Source organism: Castor canadensis, chromosome 2 (assembly GCF_047511655.1).
Source record: "Castor canadensis chromosome 2, mCasCan1.hap1v2, whole genome shotgun sequence".
Lineage (NCBI taxonomy): Eukaryota > Metazoa > Chordata > Mammalia > Rodentia > Castoridae > Castor > Castor canadensis.
The window spans coordinates 6,584,582-6,604,099 of NC_133387.1; the positions used below are offsets into that span (position 1 = coordinate 6,584,582).

General features: G+C 46.7%; 2 protein-coding genes across 3 annotated transcripts; one reads left to right on the forward strand and one right to left on the reverse strand.

Annotated features, from left to right (window-relative positions):
• Nucleotides 1-5,833: 5,833 nt before the first annotated feature.
• Nucleotides 5,834-9,840, reverse strand: Tmem176a (transmembrane protein 176A). Its single transcript, XM_020176382.2, has 7 exons — nt 9,619-9,840; nt 8,819-9,020; nt 8,368-8,478; nt 7,410-7,466; nt 7,028-7,243; nt 6,417-6,527; nt 5,834-6,091 (listed from the first exon to the last, which is right to left on the reverse strand). Exons 2-7 carry the CDS (start codon nt 9,002-9,004, stop codon nt 6,035-6,037), a joined length of 738 nt encoding a protein of 245 aa, XP_020031971.2. The 5' UTR covers nt 9,005-9,020; nt 9,619-9,840; the 3' UTR covers nt 5,834-6,034.
• Nucleotides 9,841-10,086: 246 nt separating this feature from the next.
• Nucleotides 10,087-18,964, forward strand: Tmem176b (transmembrane protein 176B). Of its 2 annotated transcripts, XM_074060823.1 has the most exons (8): nt 10,134-10,217; nt 10,841-10,881; nt 14,232-14,440; nt 16,184-16,294; nt 16,654-16,710; nt 16,953-17,180; nt 18,087-18,206; nt 18,615-18,964. In XM_074060823.1, exons 3-8 carry the CDS (start codon nt 14,237-14,239, stop codon nt 18,705-18,707), a joined length of 813 nt encoding a protein of 270 aa, XP_073916924.1. In that variant the 5' UTR covers nt 10,134-10,217; nt 10,841-10,881; nt 14,232-14,236; the 3' UTR covers nt 18,708-18,964. The 2 variants fall into 2 exon arrangements, with proteins under 2 accessions (XP_073916918.1, XP_073916924.1); XM_074060817.1 differs by lacking the exon at nt 10,841-10,881 and having other exon boundaries at nt 10,087-10,217.
• Nucleotides 18,965-19,518: the final 554 nt, after the last annotated feature.

The window sequence follows — 19,518 nt, forward strand, 5'->3', positions numbered from 1 at the left end:
GAGTTTTGAATGTGTTTAACACATAGTTTAGTATTCTAGGATTAATAACCTTCTAGTAGATCCCAGTAAGAACTTAAGGTTTTATCATACCATCTGGAGGGTGAACTTCTGTTTGGTTTTGGTAAAATTTTGTACCAGCTATAGCACCAAAAATCCCCAGCAGTTACTTTGATAAAACAGAAACCCATTTAAAAACACACATTAGTATCTTAAATTTTGACCTCAGAAAACTCTCTAGGCAATCTTTAAACTACAGTCAACCCAATCACACATATATAAACTTATACACTTTTAAGATATTAATTTGTATCTTGAAACAACCTTTGTAAAAAACTGAATTTAGATAACACTTTTTAATAAAACTCTTAGCAACCTTGTACCTTAAAAGTCTTATGAAGAAAATTAAGTTAGATTTTCTATAATAGCAACCTACAAGAATTTCAGATGCTGAGGGTTCTTGAGCCTGCTCTGAGAATGAAAGCACAGACAGACTCTAACAGCAGAGGTTGGAAAGATTTTATTTATAGAGAATTTAGTTGGAGAAAGGAGAAGAGAAAGACTGCATATTGGAGAATGCAGGGGCACCCGGAAACCGGTGATCCCATGGGTCAAGGTGGGGAGTGGGTTTTATAGCCTAGTTTGCATTGCCTGAGGGTGGAGATGCCTTTCAGATGCAAACAGGCATTTCCTAGGAAGGAGAAGTGTCTCCTTGACCACTTATCGCCTTTTGGGACCTCCCGCAGTCCATCCTCCATTCCTTCAGTTTTGGTAAAATTTTGTACCAGCTATAGCACCAAAAATCCCCAGCAGTTATTTTGATAAAACAGAAACCCATTTAAAAACACACATTAGTATCTTAAATTTTGACCTCAGAAAACTCTCTAGGCAATCTTTAAACTACAGTCAACCCAATCACACATATATAAACTTATACACTTTAAGATATTAATTTGTATCTTGAAACAACCTTTGTAAAAAACTGAATTTAGATAACACTTTTTAATAAAACTTTTAGCAACCTTGTACCTTAAAAGTCTTATGAAGAAAATTAAGTTAGATTTTCTATAATAGCAACCTACAAGAACAGATAGGTTAATAAACCTAATTATAAAAGAGTTAAATGTAAATTACACTCACAATAGAATGAAACAAATTGAGATTGTCTATAAATTTCCTTTTATTCCTAAGGCAGAGAATGGTTAGGACTGGATGGGATTAGAACTTCCGGATAACTTGAGACAGTTGTGTACATTAATTTATAAATGTAGCTTAAGAACCAATCTAAAGACATGTACACACACACAGATGTTTTGACCTAGGCATGCCAAAGAATATCAAAATGCACATATATGAGCTCAAAAAAGTAAAAGTTAAGTGGTCACAATTGGTAGTGTAAGAAAAATGATCTTTTCTATCAAAGTATTCGTTACCCTCTTAGATTACTTAAAAATTCCTCAGGTTGCCATCTTAGGTGACTTGCATGTTTAAAGGGTCCTTGCTTCTTCAGGATTCCCATATAACTCCATTGCCCACCAACCTTCACGCCCTAACTCATCCCCTAAGCCTTTTTGCCAATCAGGAAAGACTGTGAACCTTTGACCTTGGCAAATCCCAGGTGAAGGGCAGGTACAACTGCTTCAGGATACAAGGAGGAGCCACTGTCAGCCATTTGTGCCTGCGTGCTTGCACCCTCTTGATCAAGAGAAATTGCCTTGTCAAGAATTTCTGTCTCGTGTGTGTCTGTTTTCAGCACCAGAAGGTCTTTAATTCCAACAGTAGGAGACAAAGACATACAAAGAAAACACACACAGTGACACAGAAAATAATCACATTAATTCAGAGTGGATTCTTACACCATTTCTTTGTCGTTATCTTTAGTAGATTAGTCCTCGAGATTCATAAGTAGTTTTATCTCTAACACAAATACTCTATTCTTTGTCCAGTCCTTAACATTAATATATCAAAAACATGTATAAAAACTATGATAATTCAGAGAATTTTAGTAACAAGTTAGTTCAATTTTCCTAGAGGATGGCAAGATGACATCCCATCCCTAGGGAGTGGCAAGACAGCGCTGAACACACGGTGGCAGCATTTTCTGTGACCACATGGTCTCTCCAGAGGGTCTCTCAAATGCAACACAAAGACATGTTACATGCAACATACAGGCTCAAAATGGCAATCTGTTATAGGCCTAAAAGGTCCTTCCCCCTGGGAGACTGTGTCCATGACTTAGGCATGCTAACGGAAAGACCAAAAAATTGAAGCAAACTAAGCTGGGATTTAACATGTTTTGTTAGTCTCCTTGGATGTGACTGTCATTTGATAGTTTTGGAGAATTAGTCATAGGCTGCAGAACTATTCCTTCTTTGAATATAATGTCCTGTCTTTTAGATTTAAAAGCTAATCTAAATTTAGGATTACTAGGGCTAGGGCAAATGTCAGTAAACCTTTTAAGCTTTGAGGGCTTTTTTTGTTGTTGTCCAGTTTACTCCAGGTATTTACAATCAGATCCTGGGTTGCCTCATTAGAGGCTTTGCTATACCTAGAAAGCCAGGAATCTAAATCCTATAGAACCCAGCCATTTACAGATCCATGGTTTGGAAAGGACCTTTAACAAGTTTAGAATCTGACATACTACACTGAGATAAAGAGAACAAGGTTTTCCCTCAGGAAAAAAATAAACTTTTATACAACTTTAACCCTGTAAGCCTTTTGGATAGCATTTAAATTAAATGTTTAAATTAAAGTTTAGACATGTATGTAGCCCACACATTTTTTGGGGAGTTAAGATGTTTTAAAATCACTGAAAAGACAGAAAAGTACATAAACAGATTTTGTTAGGACTCAGTTTCCTACAGAATCAAAAGCCTACAAAATTTCACAATTATCCCAATAAAACATAAACTCTCTCCTATAAGCTAGTTTTTAACAAATATTACTAAGAGCAGAATATCTTTAAGATAGAATTAGATGCTAGATTTAAGTTAATTTACTACATTTTGATTTTAGGAAATGATTCAGATAACCTTTTAAATTATAGCCATATTAATTTACATCATATATTTTGTTACCTTTTGAACATTGAGGTTTTCCCCTTTTATAAAAGTAATTTAACTTTTTAACTTCACTAATCTCTTTAAGGTCAGATAGCCAGGGCCCAGAGGCCATCACAGGAAGCTCTAAAGTTAGCCACTACCTTAACGCCTAATCCAATCTCTACCCAACAGCAATTCACACCCTAAGCATCAACTGTGCCTGGAGCAGGGAGATTTTTCGCAAGTACTCCCAACAAAGACCCAAACTGAGGAGCTAGACAGAACAAAGGCTAGGCATCTCAACAGAAATTCTCTATCAATTCGAGCAGGAACCAACAGATCACTCAATGTCTCTCTTAACAATGACCCAAACTCAGAAAGTCATCCCAGGGGAAAAAGGGTCCAAAGCTTAAGAGTTTCTTAGTAAATATTTTAACCTTAAAATCTGACCCCATTGTTCTGTTAGAGACAAGGCCTGAGGCTGGCCAGGTGGGGTGTGCCCCTCACTTGCCAGTGAAGTAGCCATCTCACTGGACAGGTTATGGTGGGGGATGGCCAAGAGGAACCAGACTTAGTGACTGGGGAGACGGCTGCCGTGGCTAGCACGCCTCCTCTGCCTGGGCTGGTGGGCAGAAAGGGAGGAGAGAGAAGGGTGAAGGGGAGGCCACAGTTTTAAGGTGGCTTGACCTGAAGGGAAACCACGGGGTGCAGGAATCTCCGCAAGAGTGTCCTGAGAACTCCAAGCCATGGGGGGAGCATGCTTTGGGTGGACAGATGCCGCAGGGTTCTGCAGGCTGCTCGCCCCCAGTGTGACCCACAGAGAGGTCCTCACGTTGAGCGGACCAACGGTCCTGGGGACCCTGCGTTTCCCAGCTGCATTCCACGAGGGCAGAGCTCAGCCCATTCCCTTGGCTGTCCAGAAGAAAGAAAAGAAAAAAGAGTAGCGACCCTCTAAGGCACGGGGACTGGGGGCTCACCATGTCTCCTGGCTGGCTTTGCCACAAAATGTTAATGGCACTGGTGCAGTCTGTGATCAGAAGACTTCGAATTCTTTGTATCCCATGGGGAAGAACCCATGGCAGGACACATGGGTATAAAGAGAGTTTATTAAAAGTTAGGGAAGGAAAATACAAAATGGAGCACAGTGATGCCCAGGTGGAAGCCAGAAACTGAAAGAGCGTTTCTGCTCCTCAGGTGCTTTTAAAACCTCCGATAACCTGTGGGCAGGGAAGAACCGGGTGATTCCCATCCAATAATCAATGAGTGGGGAGGGGATGGGCGCTTCCCAGCCAGGTGAGGGCGGTTCCTGAGCCAGAGCACGGTGGATCTAAAATGGAGTATTTTTCTATGAGTCTCTAAATTTCCCTACTTTAGTCTGCTTCAAATTCACATTGTGGGGAATGGTGGTGGAGAGTGTGGGTCCTTTGCGGGTGGTTACAAAGGTGACTGAGTTTATAAGGGAAGAAGAGGATGAGTAGGTCACAGTGCCTTATGCTAGGCAAGTGCTCTGACGCTTGAGGTGCACCGCCAGCATCCTTTTGTTTGTATTTTGTTTCTTAGCTAGTGGCTCCCTGAGTTTGCCCAGGCTGGCCTCCGACTCTTGTGATCCTCCTGCCTCAGCCTCCTGAGTATCTGGGATTACAGGCATACACCATCACACCTTGTCTTAATTTTTATTTTTTGTTTTTGTTTGTCTAATGGTTCCTTTTTTCCTTTTTTTTTTTTGCTGTCTAGTCAACCTCATGGTCTTCTACTTCTTGGTACAAGCATCGTCATCTTCGTCATCTCCAGCTGCCCCTTTGTTGTAGCCCCCTCAAGCTCTTCTTCATCCAGTCTTCACCGCGGGCTGCTTGTACAAGGTCTTGTTTGAAGGGCTGGCCCTTGGCTGTCTTCTGAGATCTTGACTTTTGGAATGTACCATTGCTGATAAGGGTGAGCTTGTGTAGCTGGGCACCAAATTCCACTGTATCGTAGACTGTAGAAACGATGGGATTTCTGAACTCCCTGGGGAGTCTTGAATGGCTACCACAGTATCTGTGGAGGCAATAGGGGTGCCTCTGCCACCAGCTCTAGGAAAAACCCTGAGAAGTCTCTGAATCTTACATGGGCTTCTCTGGGCAGAAACCCTGACATGTTTCTGTGCAGCTCTCAGTGGTGGGGGAACGTAGGAGGCCTGGACGGGTTTCTCCCATTGTCTACCTACAGTGTCTCTGCCCGGTTGATACTGCATATCCTTTTTGCTGCTACAGCTTAGCCATGGAGACCCTGTGGTCTTTCAAGTGGAGGACCAAGTGTGCAGCTGGGCCTCGGACCCTGACACTGGCAGATAACCCTCAGAGACTCAGCTCTCTGAATTTGTACCCCAATTTCCATTACAGTCCTTAAGACTTTCCGTCATTTTCTTGATAGTATTATCAGGACTTTAATCCTGAAGTTTAGGCACTTTTTCTTCCCAGGGGACAATTATTCTGGGGTTTTATTTCAGTATGTGTTGGATAACCTATGTAAAAAAAATGATTTCTAAAATGATTGTATCTTCGTGTTATATTATCTATTTCTTAATAGTGACAATCAAAATAAAAACAAAAACCATCAAATTGTCACACATTCACCTCCTTAAATCTGAATTCACAGAGCAGTCCTGGGCCCCTTCAGCCTCCACACCCAGCTGTTTGCTTTCTGGGCCAGGAGTTCTAGACTCAGAGGTTGGAGCCATTGGAGGAGTGTTTTAGGTTTCCTCTTGTTATGTTCCACGCCTGCCCGCAAAGGTCACTCCCTGGAATAACAGGCATGACTCTGGAGGCAATAATGTGAGCATTTATTATCAAATCCCTGCACAGAGGCACAGGAAGGGATCAGGATGGTAAAGAATGAGCAAGAGCTGCTGAAATGGTTGGGTGGAACACGTGGGGAAGGATGAAGAGATATTGGAGTCCCTTTTCTCCCAGGCGTCAGATGCAGGGACACCCCGAGCAGAAGGGGACCAGCATGAGTGTTCAGGAGAGGTAGGGCGACATCCCAGTCACTTCCAGCAGCGTCTTCTGGTCCTTTTCCTAAGGGAGTGGCAGACGCAAGACAACTTTGACAGGAGAGGGCAAATTCCTCCTCCAGGACAGCTTAGCTCTGGAGCTAGGCAGATCCAAAAGTAGCTGCCTGGGGGGTACTGTAGATACCCCTACAGGCCCCGCATAGAGATGGACTTCCTGGCTTCCTGGGGTCTTTGGCCAAGGCCTCGTTGGTTAGGAACAGGGGCTTTCTGAGCTGGTGCAGAAAGGCACACATGGTGCTACCCGAAACTCGTGCAATGTTACTCTGTCCATTCCTGTCTCCTCTGAACAGTCCCAATGCCCCAACACACAGACTCATTTAGGGACTTACCTCTTTAGCAAAACACCTTCTCCAGCAGTAGAGACCAAGAGGGACCAGAGATGCCAGAAGCAGCAGGACCCAGACACCTATGACCATGGCCTGGAGACTTATAAATAGGGCCTGGGAACAGAGGGTCATGGGCACCAGAGAAATGGTCACCTTCCTGCCCTTCCCTGGCCTTCACTAACACAGGTCACTCTCCACCCCTCACCCCCAAGTCTGTGTCTTCTGGGGTCATCAGTGCATCCCGTGTGCAGAATGCAACCTGAAACTTGGCCTACTGATCCTCTGTGTCCTGCAGCCTAGCTTGTAGTTTGGCACCCTGACAGCCTCCAGGACTTGAGAGACTCAAGGAAGGGCATGCATTTACCACCTTCTCACCCTCCACACATTTGCCATCTTGGTTCATTCATGGTTAGTATTTAGAGTTTCGTTCCCATGGGTCGGTAACACTCACAACTGTGGGAGCTGCTTCTGCTTTGCTCAGTGCTGTTCTTTAGTGACAGCCATCAGGCTGGGTGAAGATTAGGGCTGAGGATTTCTGATGGAGAGTTTTACCCTTGCCAGTCCTGGTCCTCCCTTCTGCTTCCTGCAGCTGCTCCTTCCCCTTGGTCTCCTACCTTCAGCATGTTTAGGTGGGAAATGCATAGGTGTAGTCTCTCATCTTCTTTGGGATCTGGGGTGCTTGGGGCCTTGGTGAGCCAGCCCATTGAGGTGTAGTCATCACAAAAGTCACTTCTAAAGTTGTAGTAATCACAGAAATTATGAGCCGTAACTACAATGGCGGCAATGGCCGAGCACAAAGTTGCCAGCCCGAGAAGGATCCGCAGCAGGGCCTGGGAGGGGAGGAGGCAGAGGGAAACTCAGGGGTTCCGTCTCTCCCAGAGCCCAAAGTGGGGAAAAGCAGGCAGCATGGAGGTCACATATGGTAGAACAGGAGCCTTGGAGTGGTCTCTACCTGAGTCTGGTTCCCTGCCCTTCCCTACCCTGCCCTGAACTCACCCACCAGATTCCACCGTGCTTCTCAGAAAAAAAGGCAGTGACTCCAGCCAGCAAAGCCTGGGGAGAGATTGAGTAAGGACCAGGTTAGCTCAGGAAATATGGGTCCCCTCCAACTGAGTCCTCTGTACACTCCATCTGCACCCCAGGTTTTGTGCTCAGCTTTGTTGTCTTTGGTAAGATAACTGTGGAGGGTGCTGTGTTCAGAGCAAACTCCTGAGGCCACAGGACACTTTGCTGTAGTGACATAAACAAGTGCTCATGATAAAGCCAGGTATGAGCCCTCTTTCCCTTCTTCACATCCTTCTTTTTTTTCATCCAGCCCTTAGCACAGTGCCTGCTTTTTAAAAATTTTTTCAAACTCTTTTTTTCAGTTTTCCCAGCAGTACTGGGATTTGAACTCAGCACCCTGTGCTTGTTAGGCAGGTGCTCTACTGCTTGAGCCACTCCCCCTCCAATAAATGTGTGTGTGTTTCTATCTTGAGAGTGTGGGTCTGCCAGAGGGTCCCCCACTCCCATCAGCCCACTGAGCTCCTTCTGCAGACTTGCATGCCCTCCTCTGTTGACCTTTATCTCTGGATTCCCATGGGATGAGCAGAGGTCAATGGGAGAACTAGGAGGCCAAGCCCACACTTCCTTCAGGCAGCAAGTTCTCTCTGGCATGTTCTCCCTCCCCTATTTCAGAGCAGGTGTCTGGAGGTGAGTGGGTCCTTAGATCCTTTAATTGTTAACTGCTGTTGACCATGGGGAGTGGGAGCCAGCTTGGTGGGAGAAGTCCTAAACAGGGGACCCAGGGAGCTGACTCTGCTACTGCTTTGGTTCCTTTCTCATCTGCATAAATCATTAGGGTCTTTTTGACTGCTAACATTCTGTGACAGCACATTGATGGTGGGGCTGCAAAGGCAGTAATGAGAGCAATGTCTCTGTCCCTCTGAAAGGAGGTAGATGCTGCCCCACTCACCACAGCCCCCGTCCAGAAGGGAGCTCCCGTTCGCCAGGGTGCAGAGCTCCAAAAGATACCGAAGAATCCTCCCAGGACACAGCTCAGGATCCCCAGCGCAATCTGCACCACCTGAAAGATGAAGGATCTAAAACCTGGTTCCCAGATGCCTGGGCCCAGAGGCATCCCTCTACCTCCAAATCTTAGAGCGGTCAGTCTGTGGACCTGTCACTCTAGGTACCAATGATCAAAACCCTGAGAGGGACAGGGGCTCTGTCACCCCTTTAGTCTACAGTTTGCTTTACCCACAGAAATCAGAGAAAGCCTGATTTCTAATAAAAAGAGAAAAACAGCTTAGTGTCCTACTGAGGCTAGAGGAGAGAGTGTGACCAGCAAGAATTGAAGCCTTCCCTTGGCCTGATTAGGCCTGGAGTGTGCCTTCTGTGGCCACGAGGCAGGCAGCTACCCTCACCCAGGAAGCCACCAGCAGCCGGCTATTGCTCAGGGTGTTGGTGCCTGAGGCAGAGGCTGGGAGCCGTAGTAGGGAGCATCCGGCCAGCAGGAGTTTGGCCAGACCGGACTCCTGGTGGATGTGGATGCTGATGTAGGTGGGCTGCGGGGCCTCAGGTGCCGCCTCACTGCCATCTGCAGTCTCCATGTCCGTGGATGCCTGTCTGTGAGGGAGGACAAGAACACCAGGGAGGAAAGGCTGGCAGAAGTGTTCACAGATTCATTGGATCTGGGAAGTTTAGGGGTCAGTGGGACCCAGGTACACTGAGTGGTCCCTCTGCCAGGACAGCCAGGCCCTGCTGGGGCTTCCCCTACACCCCACATCTACTTTGTACCCCCAGCATCCTCCCATGGCCTAATATCTGCTCACGCACTCCCTACACTGACTTGGCCTCTTCTCTGGGCCTCTTCTCCTCTGAGCCTTCTGACCCCAAGTCAGAACCCAAGCCCCAGAGTTGCACCCTCCACCCCAGACCCTGGGGACTGGCAGCTCTGAAGACCTCCTTCTCCTTGGATGGCCACCAGCACTGACTGCCCACTGCCCCATGAAGGACTAGTGGTAGAGACAGAGGCCAAAGGCCAGGGGCGACCTGGCCTCTTCCTCTCCCATGCTCCTGGAGGCCCAGCCCAGTGTAGCAGCCCCCATCACCCCAGCAAGCTCTGAGGGAGTGAGGTTGTGAGGGGCAGGGTTAGGGGTTGTGGGAAGGGTTGTGCCAGAGGCTCCTGGGCTGGGGGCCCCCTGGGCTGGGGGCCCTGCCTCACCTGCTCTCCTCTGGGGCCCAGGTGAGCAGAGAGTGCGCAGGAGGCTTGGAGGAGCTGGCCACTGAAAGAGAAGGAAGTTGGTCTAGAGCAGGAAAGGGAGGGAGGCTTGGACAGCTGGGGCTGAAGGGATGCTCTGGGGTTTTCCAGAGGAGGTGAGTCACTGGGCACTGGTGAGCCAGCAAGAGAGAAGATAAGAGCAGACATGGAGACAGGAGGGGAGGGGGCACAATTTTGACCACTGAGAAACCCTGGGGAACTGGGAAAGTGTCCACTGCTCCAGCCTCAGCTGGGTCAGGGCTTTTTGAACACCCATGGGCCTGTGCCAAGGATGTGTGTGCCGTGGTGTGTGTGGTCTGAGTGAGTGTGTGTGTGTGCACGCACACTTGTGTGCTTTGTCTAGCAGGCCTGATCATCTACTCCAGAGGGAACCCCCCCTAGTGGGGCCCCACTTTGCCAGATACTGGCTGGGAAATTATAAGCCTGTCTGGCCCCCCCTCCTGCTTTCCTTCCACCCCGTGGGGTTCTCAGTTCCAAGTCAGCTCCTCCCAAGTCCTCCTGGGCCTTCTGTGCCCCAGCTCCATTGCTCTGGAGGACAACAGGTAAGGCAGGGCCCTCCACTGCCCAGGGGGCCCCTTCCCAGGAGTCTCTCTTGGCATAGGATCCTTCTTTTCTGAGACACCTCCAAGTCCAGGAGACTATTTGGCCTCTATTCCTGCTTTTCTGAGGACTGTTTAGGGAGGGGCAGACATGGTAGTCAGAGGATGTGACCCTGAAAATAGTGCTGGGCTGGGGAGGCCTGGGCCTGGCTCTATCCTCCACTTTCATCAGTGCCCCCACCTGCATTCTGAGTGAGGCTGAATGGGGCTTCTTAGAGACTGAGCCCTGAGGTGGATGGCTGTGGTAGGGGACAGGGCACAGCAGCGGTGCTCCTCCCAGCTCTGAGGTACAGGGAGGAGGGATAGGGGATTGTGTCCAGGGCAGAGCCCATGCCTGGAGTGCTGCTGGTGGTGGGCTGCAGTATTTCTGTTGCCTGAGGGTTCAGATCCTGCTCTTCAGAGGAAGTGCAGGGGTTTGGAACAGGGTAGGGGAATTGGTGGGACCCAGGGGTCTGGAGGGGGCTGGAGCCCAATTCATGGTCTGGAATGCCACTCTTTGCTGACTCCCGGCTCCCAAGGAAGGTCCAGAATCCAGGGTGGCCTGAATCTCCTTCTTGTTTCTGCAGAATTGTCAATTGCCTGTTCTTTTTAACTCAAAGGATCCCAGGTGGGTGAAAGAGGAAGATGCTCTGAAGAGTATGTAGAGTACAAATTTTAAAGACTGTGAGAATGCTTAGTACTATTTGATTTAAACTGTTTAACTAGGATGCCCACTAGGATTGCCTATGGAGCCAAGCGAGTTGATTCTAAAGTATGCATGAAAGAGTAATCTAGAAAAGACAGCCATGAAACTTGTGAGGAAAAGATAATGCGAGGGAGTTCTGAAATAGCCCAATTAGATATTGAAAATATTAGCGTAAATTAATTGTACAAAGGGATTTTATTGTGACATTTACAACTTGCATTTAATGTACTTTGATTAAATTCACCCCATCTATGTTACTCTTTTATTTTGGTGGTACTGGGGCTTGAACTCAGGGCCTACACCTTGAACCACTCCACCAGCCCTTTTTTGTGATGGGTTTTTCATTGAGGTTCATAGGCCTCGAGAACTATTTGCTTAGCCTGGCTTTGAACCACAATCCTCCTGATCTCTGCCTCCTGAGTAGCTAGGATTACAGGCGCGAGCCACCTGCACCCAGTTTATGTTACTCTTTCTTAACCACCCTGAATTTCATTGTGAGATGCACATATGTACTTCTATAATATTAACTTCCCAGTTATCCTCTCCTTCTTCCTCCCCCCCAACAGTCTCCCTTTTATAATCATGTCACTATTATTATTTTTAGGTCTAGATTTCACATATGAGCCAAAACATGCGATATTTGTTTTTCGGGACTTGACTTATCTCAATTAACATGATGATCTCCAGTTGCACCCATTTTCCTGCAAATGACATAATTTCATTCTTTATGGCCAAATAATACGCCATTGTATATCTGTACCACATTTTCTTGATCCAGTCATTGGTTGTTGGGCACCCACAGCCCAATTAGATATTAATCTCTATACTAATTAAAGTTACAGTAACGCTGCACAAATCCTTAGACCTGCAATGGGCAGAATCTGAGGGCTAGAGCAGACCTAACTCCTAGGGGAACTTTGTTTTTGCTCAGGGCAGCATTTCAATCATGAGAGAAGGATGATATATTCCTCAGATGGAGGCTATCCTTCAGAAATTAACCATCTGAATAATCACGATGACAATTTGGATCCATATCTTCCAAGTTATGACACTAATTCCAGAAGGATCAACATTTCAAAGTGCACCCTGAGCCAGGGTGGTGGTGGTACATCGCTGTAATCTTAGCTACTTAGGAGGGAGAGGCAGGAGGATCTTGAGTTCAAGGCCAGTGTGGCAGGGTTGTTGAGACCCCATCTCAAAAACAACATAAAAACAAAAGAAGTGGGGCATTGCTCAAGTGGTAGAGGACAAGTGTGAGACCTTGGGCTCAGTCCCCAGTGCCAAATGGAAAAGAAAATTGAAAGCACAAAACCACTTAGAAGAAAACACAGGAGGATATTTTATAATTTCAAAATGGGGAAGTCCTTTTATAGCATGTTATGTAACCTAGAAAGCATAAGAAGAGTGAAAACTTTTACACGTAAAACTGCACTTTTAAAGATTAAAAACTTTAAAAATACCAGCAAAGTCAAAACATAAATCTCAAATTATAAAGAAACCTTTGGAATTAATATCACAGTTGGCAATTTTTCAAATATACAAAAACCTCTATGAAGAACAAACCAAACCAAACAAGAAGGACATGGGATATGAAGGTAGAGTTTACCAGAGGACAAATGAAAATGGCTCCTAACACATGAACATGAAAAACTAACCAAGCTCATTCGGAGTAAGAGAACCATGGATTAAAATGATACTGAAGTGGTTCCAGAAAGCAGATCCCTAGCTGTCTGTGGGAGAGGGAGAGTTGTCCTATGTAAAGGCATCAGGGAATTTCTTGTAGTGTAGCTGTGGTTATATACAAGTACGAATTTGTCACAAATCATTGAGCTGAGCATCGAAAATGGAACAATTTCTTGCATTAAATGGATTGAAATCTGCAATGGAATATAATTTCCTCCTCCCCACCCATAAAGTCAAAAAGGGAGAAGTTTGCTGCTGCAGACTCTTGGATTGGGTAGGACAGCTCCATTCCTGGGCGGTGCACCTGCATGTGAATTGCTACCACGTCCATGAAGGGCAGCTGGAAATATCTACTAAGCATGCATGTTTCTGCATTGGCTGACATAGAAAATGACTGGAAACCTGTCACCAAGGGATTGCTTAATTAAATTGTGATGGATTCACACAAGGGAATACTATGCGGTTAGACACACAAGTAAGAGACTTTATGGACTGATGTAGGATGATTCTAAAAACTTCCTTACTTTGAAGTACTAGGGATTCCACACGGAATATGCTTGCGGGGCAAGAGCTGTGCCACTTGAGTCAAGCTTCCAGCCCTTTTGTTTTTAAGATAAGTTCTGGCTAACTTTACCCAGGCTGGTCTTGAATTCAAGATATTCCTGCTCTGTCTCCCAAGTAGCTGGGATAAAAGGTATATGCCACCATCCCTGACTTCTTACATACTTTTATGCATAAAAGATGTCAGTAAAGGATGGTAAGAAACTGGTATTAGTTTCCATGTGGGTGACTGGGAGAAAAAGATAAGAGAGAGGGTTTTAGAGGTAATACCCTTTCATGTCTTTTGAACTTTTTAACTAGTGAAAGTATTAAGTATAAATATATAAACACATGTGTATATACTCTATGTAATAAAAGCATGTACATTAATTCACTAGAATAATTCAGATTCCTTTTTTTGTCCCACCTAAATCGTAGACAAACTGTGTTGGTGTTTTGTAGCTGTGACCAAATTCCCAAGAAAAACAACCTAAAGGTGGAAAGATTCATTTTGGGTCATTATGGTTTCGGTCCCAAATTGTTTGGTTGGATCCATTGCTTTGGACTTGAGGAAGGCAGAACATCATAGCAGAGGGACTATGTAGAAGCTGCTCCTTTCATGGGGGCCAGGAAGATGAGAGAGAGAGAGAGAGAGAGAGAGAGAGAGAGAGAGAGAGAGAGAAAGGGACCAGTGACAAGGTGCTCTTCAGTCATCTACTTCCTCCAACTAGGCCCTCCCTTCTAAGTTTCCACCTCCCCCTCTCCACATAGCATCACAATCTGAGGACCAAACCTTTGACACATGAGTCTGGGGGACATTACATATTCAAACCCTAACACTGTATTAGATTATTTTGAGGAGGTGTCCAAAACCACATGTGGCGAAAGTCTCTAGAAGTGATTGAGATTTGTGACATTGATGTCTGAACCGGAAAGACCTTTGGACCTTGGCAAGGAGACTGTTTTCTCACCTCTCACCATGTGTGTTCTCCTTCTTACCTTACCTAGTTCCCAGACTTCATTCACTTCTGCCATCTTCTCCACACCAGGCAGAATGACCCAAAACATGGTGACTGTGAATGGAGTCGATGTGGCCTGTACACTCTCCCAACCCACCCACATCAACGTTCACATCCACCAGGAATCTGTTTTGGCACACCTGCTGAAAGCTGGGAGCTCCCTGAAGCAGTTTCTCTCTCGCCCTCGGAACACTGGATCTTCCAAGACCAGGATATGCCATGAACAGCTGGCTCTCGGGGTAAGAGGGGACTCTGCAGTGGGTTAATGAGGTGGCATGGAGGATGGGAACTCCGCTTTCAAGAGGATGCAAAAAGGTTGAGTCTCTGTTGTCATGGGACGTCCTCTCCTGTCCCTTCTGAGGGGCATGAGAACTCATCATTTATATCCCATTGTATTGGAAAAGGTTTTGGAAGTTCCTCCATAGAGACCTGGATGGAAAGGGCTGATCAGCCTATTTTTGGTGCAGAGGGGGCTGTGCCAGCTAAAAGTGGGGCACATGTAGAAGTATCTTTATAGGCTGATAATTTGATTGTTTTTTTGAACCCACAGGGACTGAGGAGTCAAGGTTCAAGGCGGCATGCTAGGCCATCAGGGAAAATTCCAGAGAGAACTGGGTGGCCATCATCTAAAAGTGCTCACACCCATCAGAAAGGGCACTACACAGATGACTAGCATTGAAAGTAGACCAGGTTCCGTGAGAATGGAGACTCATACCCAACATCCTTGGGGGGCAGGAGTTGGCATCTCAGCTGGACCTTGAATAGAGAAGAGTGGTTTTAGATGGACAGCAGTAGGAGGTGAAAGAAAAGGAATTCTAGGTTCAGGAAATGACAGAAACAAAGGCAAAGAACCCAGAAAACAGGTCAGTTCTGATGGTAGAGTGAAGGGAAGGGAACTCATGGCTGGTTGCAGGTCAATTTGCAGAGACCCTTGAATGACAAGGTGGCCATCTGTGCTGAATCAGCCTCAGCAGTGGGAAGGCTGGGTGTGGATTCTGGCTGGGAACCTGGGCTCTAGGCTGCCTCAGAGCCTGTAGGTGTGTAGGTAAGAGGCCATCATAGCAGAAGTGATGTGGGAAATGCAGTGGGAAAAAGGCTCCAAATCTTTTGTGGATGGTATGTGTGTGTGTGTGTGTGTGACCTGGTGGTGGATGGTAAGAAAGAGATGAGTCCAGAAATGTGCAGAGGTTTGGAGTGGGAGATGGGATCCCTGGCAGATGGGAGAGGCAGCCCCCGGGGCATGGGGATGGTAGAAATTAGCTGTGATGAACTGGGGATACTGCCAGGATATGTCGGTGATAATACCCAGAACACTGTCACAGTTGAGTTTTCCAGGAAGCAGATACTGACCTGGAGTTAGGTGTACAGGTTATTGAGGGGGTAACACATATGAGATGAAAAGAAAGGGGACAGGCCGGCCAGGGGCCCACCAAGTTCTAATGCAGCCAGACTAGGTCTCTGCTGGGGAGCTCCCTATCAAGGACTGTCACAAGAGTTCCACATTGGAGGGCAAGAGCTCTTGAACTGTCGTCTGGCTTAACCACTGGCTGAAGGATACCCGCAAAGAGCATGCCCTTGGCTTAAAGATTAGAGGAGCCTGAAGGATTTGACAACAGTAAGCTTTCTGCAACCATACCCCTTTCTGGAAGGGGTCTCCATGATACATATTTGAATCTACCACAGAGCCCTCAAAATTATGTGCTTAGATCTAAAAAAAAAAAAAAAAAAAAAGGTTGGTGCCAGAAGCAGAGGTTAGGTGCAGGATTGCAGGATTTGATCTGAGAGTGAGAATCCCAGTTGAGATCATTAGAAAGTATTGCATGAGGAAAAAGTAATGAAGGACAAACACGCAATGGAGATGGAGAGTCAGACCAGTGTGGCTCGAAGGACCTTTCAGAATCAGAGAGGCCAAGACAGAGGAAAAGGGGAAGAGGAAAAGAGGAGAAGTGGGAATGGGTCTCACTTTTCACCCTGTCTTGCAGGTGACCCAGGTATTGCTGGGGCTTGTGAGCAGCACTCTTGCAGTGTGTCTTTACTTTGGGCCTTGGACGGAGCTGCGTGCCTCTGGCTGTGCCTTCTGGGCGGGGTCTGTGGTAAGTAAGGGGCAGGCTGGGAATCAGGAGAAGGCAAATGGTGATGGGCAAGGAGAAATCTCCTTTGGCTGCAGGTGGGAGATTTGGGCAAATGACCCCAAACCCAGAAGTACCCCTTTGCTATGATGCAGCTGCCTCTAAGAGGTGGGTAAAATCTGACATCTGCTTTTCTCTTTAAGGCAAGATTGGGAAGGCAGGGGCATTGGGTAACTGGAGTCCCGCCCAGATGTTGGACTGTTTTCGTGTCTTTCAAGTCCTGCTTCCATTAGGCTGTTCTGAGAACTGTTGGAGGGAGGGTGATAGGAGATCAATCCAGGAGAGTCAACTGGAAACCGTTTTCTGGTGTCCTCTCTTTCTAGGCGATTGCAGCAGGTGCTGGGGCCATTGTCAATGAGAAGCACCGGGGCAAACTTTTAGTGAGTTTTGGTGATCCTCTAGCCCCAGATTTGTCCATCTACCTCCTTCTGTGTCTAGTTTTTCTGTTCAATTTTCTGTCTTTGGGAAATCCTTTGGTTCCCAATATCCTGAGGTCTTTCGCGGAGGCTTGGGGGTGGTTTCCTTCAACAGCAGCTGGGGAAGAAGGGATGGGTTGGAAGCTGGGCCCCCTGGCTCTGCAGCCTGATGGATAGAATTTACATCTTGAATCTCTCTCTTCTAGGGCCTTGTATCATGTCTTCTTACCCTGGCTGGCATTGCGACAGCTGTGGCTGCTGCTGTCCTGGGTGTGAGGAGCTTAATCTGGCAAACTGATGTCACAGGGATCAGTTCCTTGTGTGCTATTCCTCACCCTGTCATCACAACCCCTGTCTACAGAAGGAGGTGGGGAGACAGTGATAGCTCAGACTGGATGGAGAAAGAGTGCAGATCCCGCATGGAAATGCTGATGGTGAGAACCAAGAGTGCAGGCTTCCTGGGACCCATCATAGCCACCCCTCGCTCCCAGCAAAATGGGGCCCTAGAGGACAGGGATGGAGGCTCTTTACACTTGGACCTTACCCTAGGTCTTTGGTTTAGGAAGTTTTAACTTAAGATGAAAATATCTTTTAGACCTCCATACATCAAGATTCTCTGAATCAAAGGGGATGGGGAACAGAGAGATTGTGGGGCATCCATCTGTCTTTTTTGGTGTGTAGGTGTTCTGGCTAGCTATTGCTGCATAAAAAACCATTCCCAAAACAAAGTGGCTTAAAACCTCAACTTACTGTTATCCTCACAATTCCGTGGGCTGACAGGGTTAGACAGGCAGCTTTTACTTGGTTTTCCCCATGCACCTGTAGTCAAGTGTCAGCTGGGGGTAGTCACTGCGGGCTGATTGGGGCTGGGTGTCTGTGCTGCTGGTGGCTAATGTCAGCTCTTGAGTGGGAGCTCAGCAGGGCTGACAGCTAGATAGCCTATAGTGGCTTCCCCACGTGGCCTGGGCTTTTCTTAGCATAACACCTAGGTCCCAGTGGAAAGCACTGTGAGCATTTTAAGAGGCAGAAATGGAAGTCACCAGGATTGCCTCTGCCTCTGTCACTGGCATGATGTCACCTACACTGTATTTTATTGGCCAAAGCAGTCATAGGGCCTTTCAGATTCTAGGGGGTGGAGAAATAGTCTCCACTTCTTGATAGGGAGTGGCAGGGTCCCACTTTGGTTAGACAAATGGGATGGAAGTGGTGGCTACCCCTGGGCTGCCTCCATGGGAAGTACCTTGTAGGATAGTGTCCAGTGTGTGGGTGGTTGATAAGATGGCAAGAATGAGGGAAATCAGAGAGAACTGATTCTTAACTGTATCTTTTTTCATCTCTAGATCCTATTCAGGGAGCTCTGTGCCCTGCTCACAGTTGTCTGCATCTTGAAAGTCATTTTGTATTTGGCCTCCCTGGGACTGAGTCTTCGAAATATGTGTGTCCAGAGGTTGCCAACCCTGGTGAGTAGTTAGGGAGACACTGCTGCATAGTGAGGCCTGGGCAGTGAAAGTGTGGAAGCAGGGTAAGGCATGGAGACCATGATCTCCTCACTTGAGGTCAGGCCCAGCCTCACTCAGACACGTGCTCTTCCCATGGCTGTCTGGGGAACCTGATCCCATTACTTGTCGAGGCTGATATCTGCCTCCCGGGTCTCTATACACCTTCCTTCACCAATGTCTTGCTCTGTCCTCCACTTTGTCCTGGGCCCTTGTCTAACTCCCCTTCCTTTGTCTTTTTTGATGGATCCCTGCTGGATCCTGTCACCTCTTCTTTTCCTTCCTTTCTTCTTGTTTCAAGTTCTATGAAGCTAATTCTGTCCTCATTCTTTTACTCTCACCCACTGATTCCCCCCCACTTTTTTTTTTCAGGTTGAGGAAGAGTTGGAGAAGACACTTCTAGGGAATAATTCAGTGCCTCCCTCTACCTCTGAGGAAAAGACCCCAAAGGTCATCATCCTGTGAGCAGCCAAAGACCCTGCATGGGCTTCCATATGTCCCTGAACAGAGCAGCCCAGGGCCTGTGGGAAGGACACAGACTATCCCCAGGGCTTCTCTAGCCCCACACCTTACGCTTGCCTTTGCTGTGATCACTGCCCAGTCCCTTCTCCTTTCCTCTCTCCCCACCATCCCCAACAACCATCCCGCAACTCTCCTCGGTTCCTTGAGCAGATATCGTTTCATTTTTCACAATGCTGATTAAACAGAACCAGGAAAAATAATTTTGCAGAGAGTTTCTGTCTTCCTGTTTGTTGATACCATCATGTGTTGGGAAAGGCCTTTTCTTGAGTTGGTGTGTGTGGAGATAGACAAGAGCTGATGTAGCACCTGGAAACCCGGTCCTGAGCGAGACTACGTTTAATTATGTTCTGCTCCAATTCCCCAGAGCCAAATCTCCTCTTTATAATTTTCTTCCATTCAACGTAATGTGAAAGTTGTAGGTGAAAGCACCTACAACGTTGACCTGTAGACTGTATAGAACTATCTCCTCCCTCTCTTCTTCCCTCCATCTCCTTGTCTTTTACCTTTTACAGTAGTGTTACTATCTCTCTCCTGCTCCCTCTCAACACACACACACACACACACACACACTACACCTACTATTCTTCTCTTTCATTGAAAATGATACAATCATTTGTGTTTGATGTTTTTTACTTTCTTGACATGTACACGAATAAAACTAGAAGATGTAATCATTTCTGAAGGGCAGAAAGCAGATTATGGCTTTAGGAGTCTCTACGAGGCAGGTCTTCTTTCTTAGCAGCCCCACACAGGA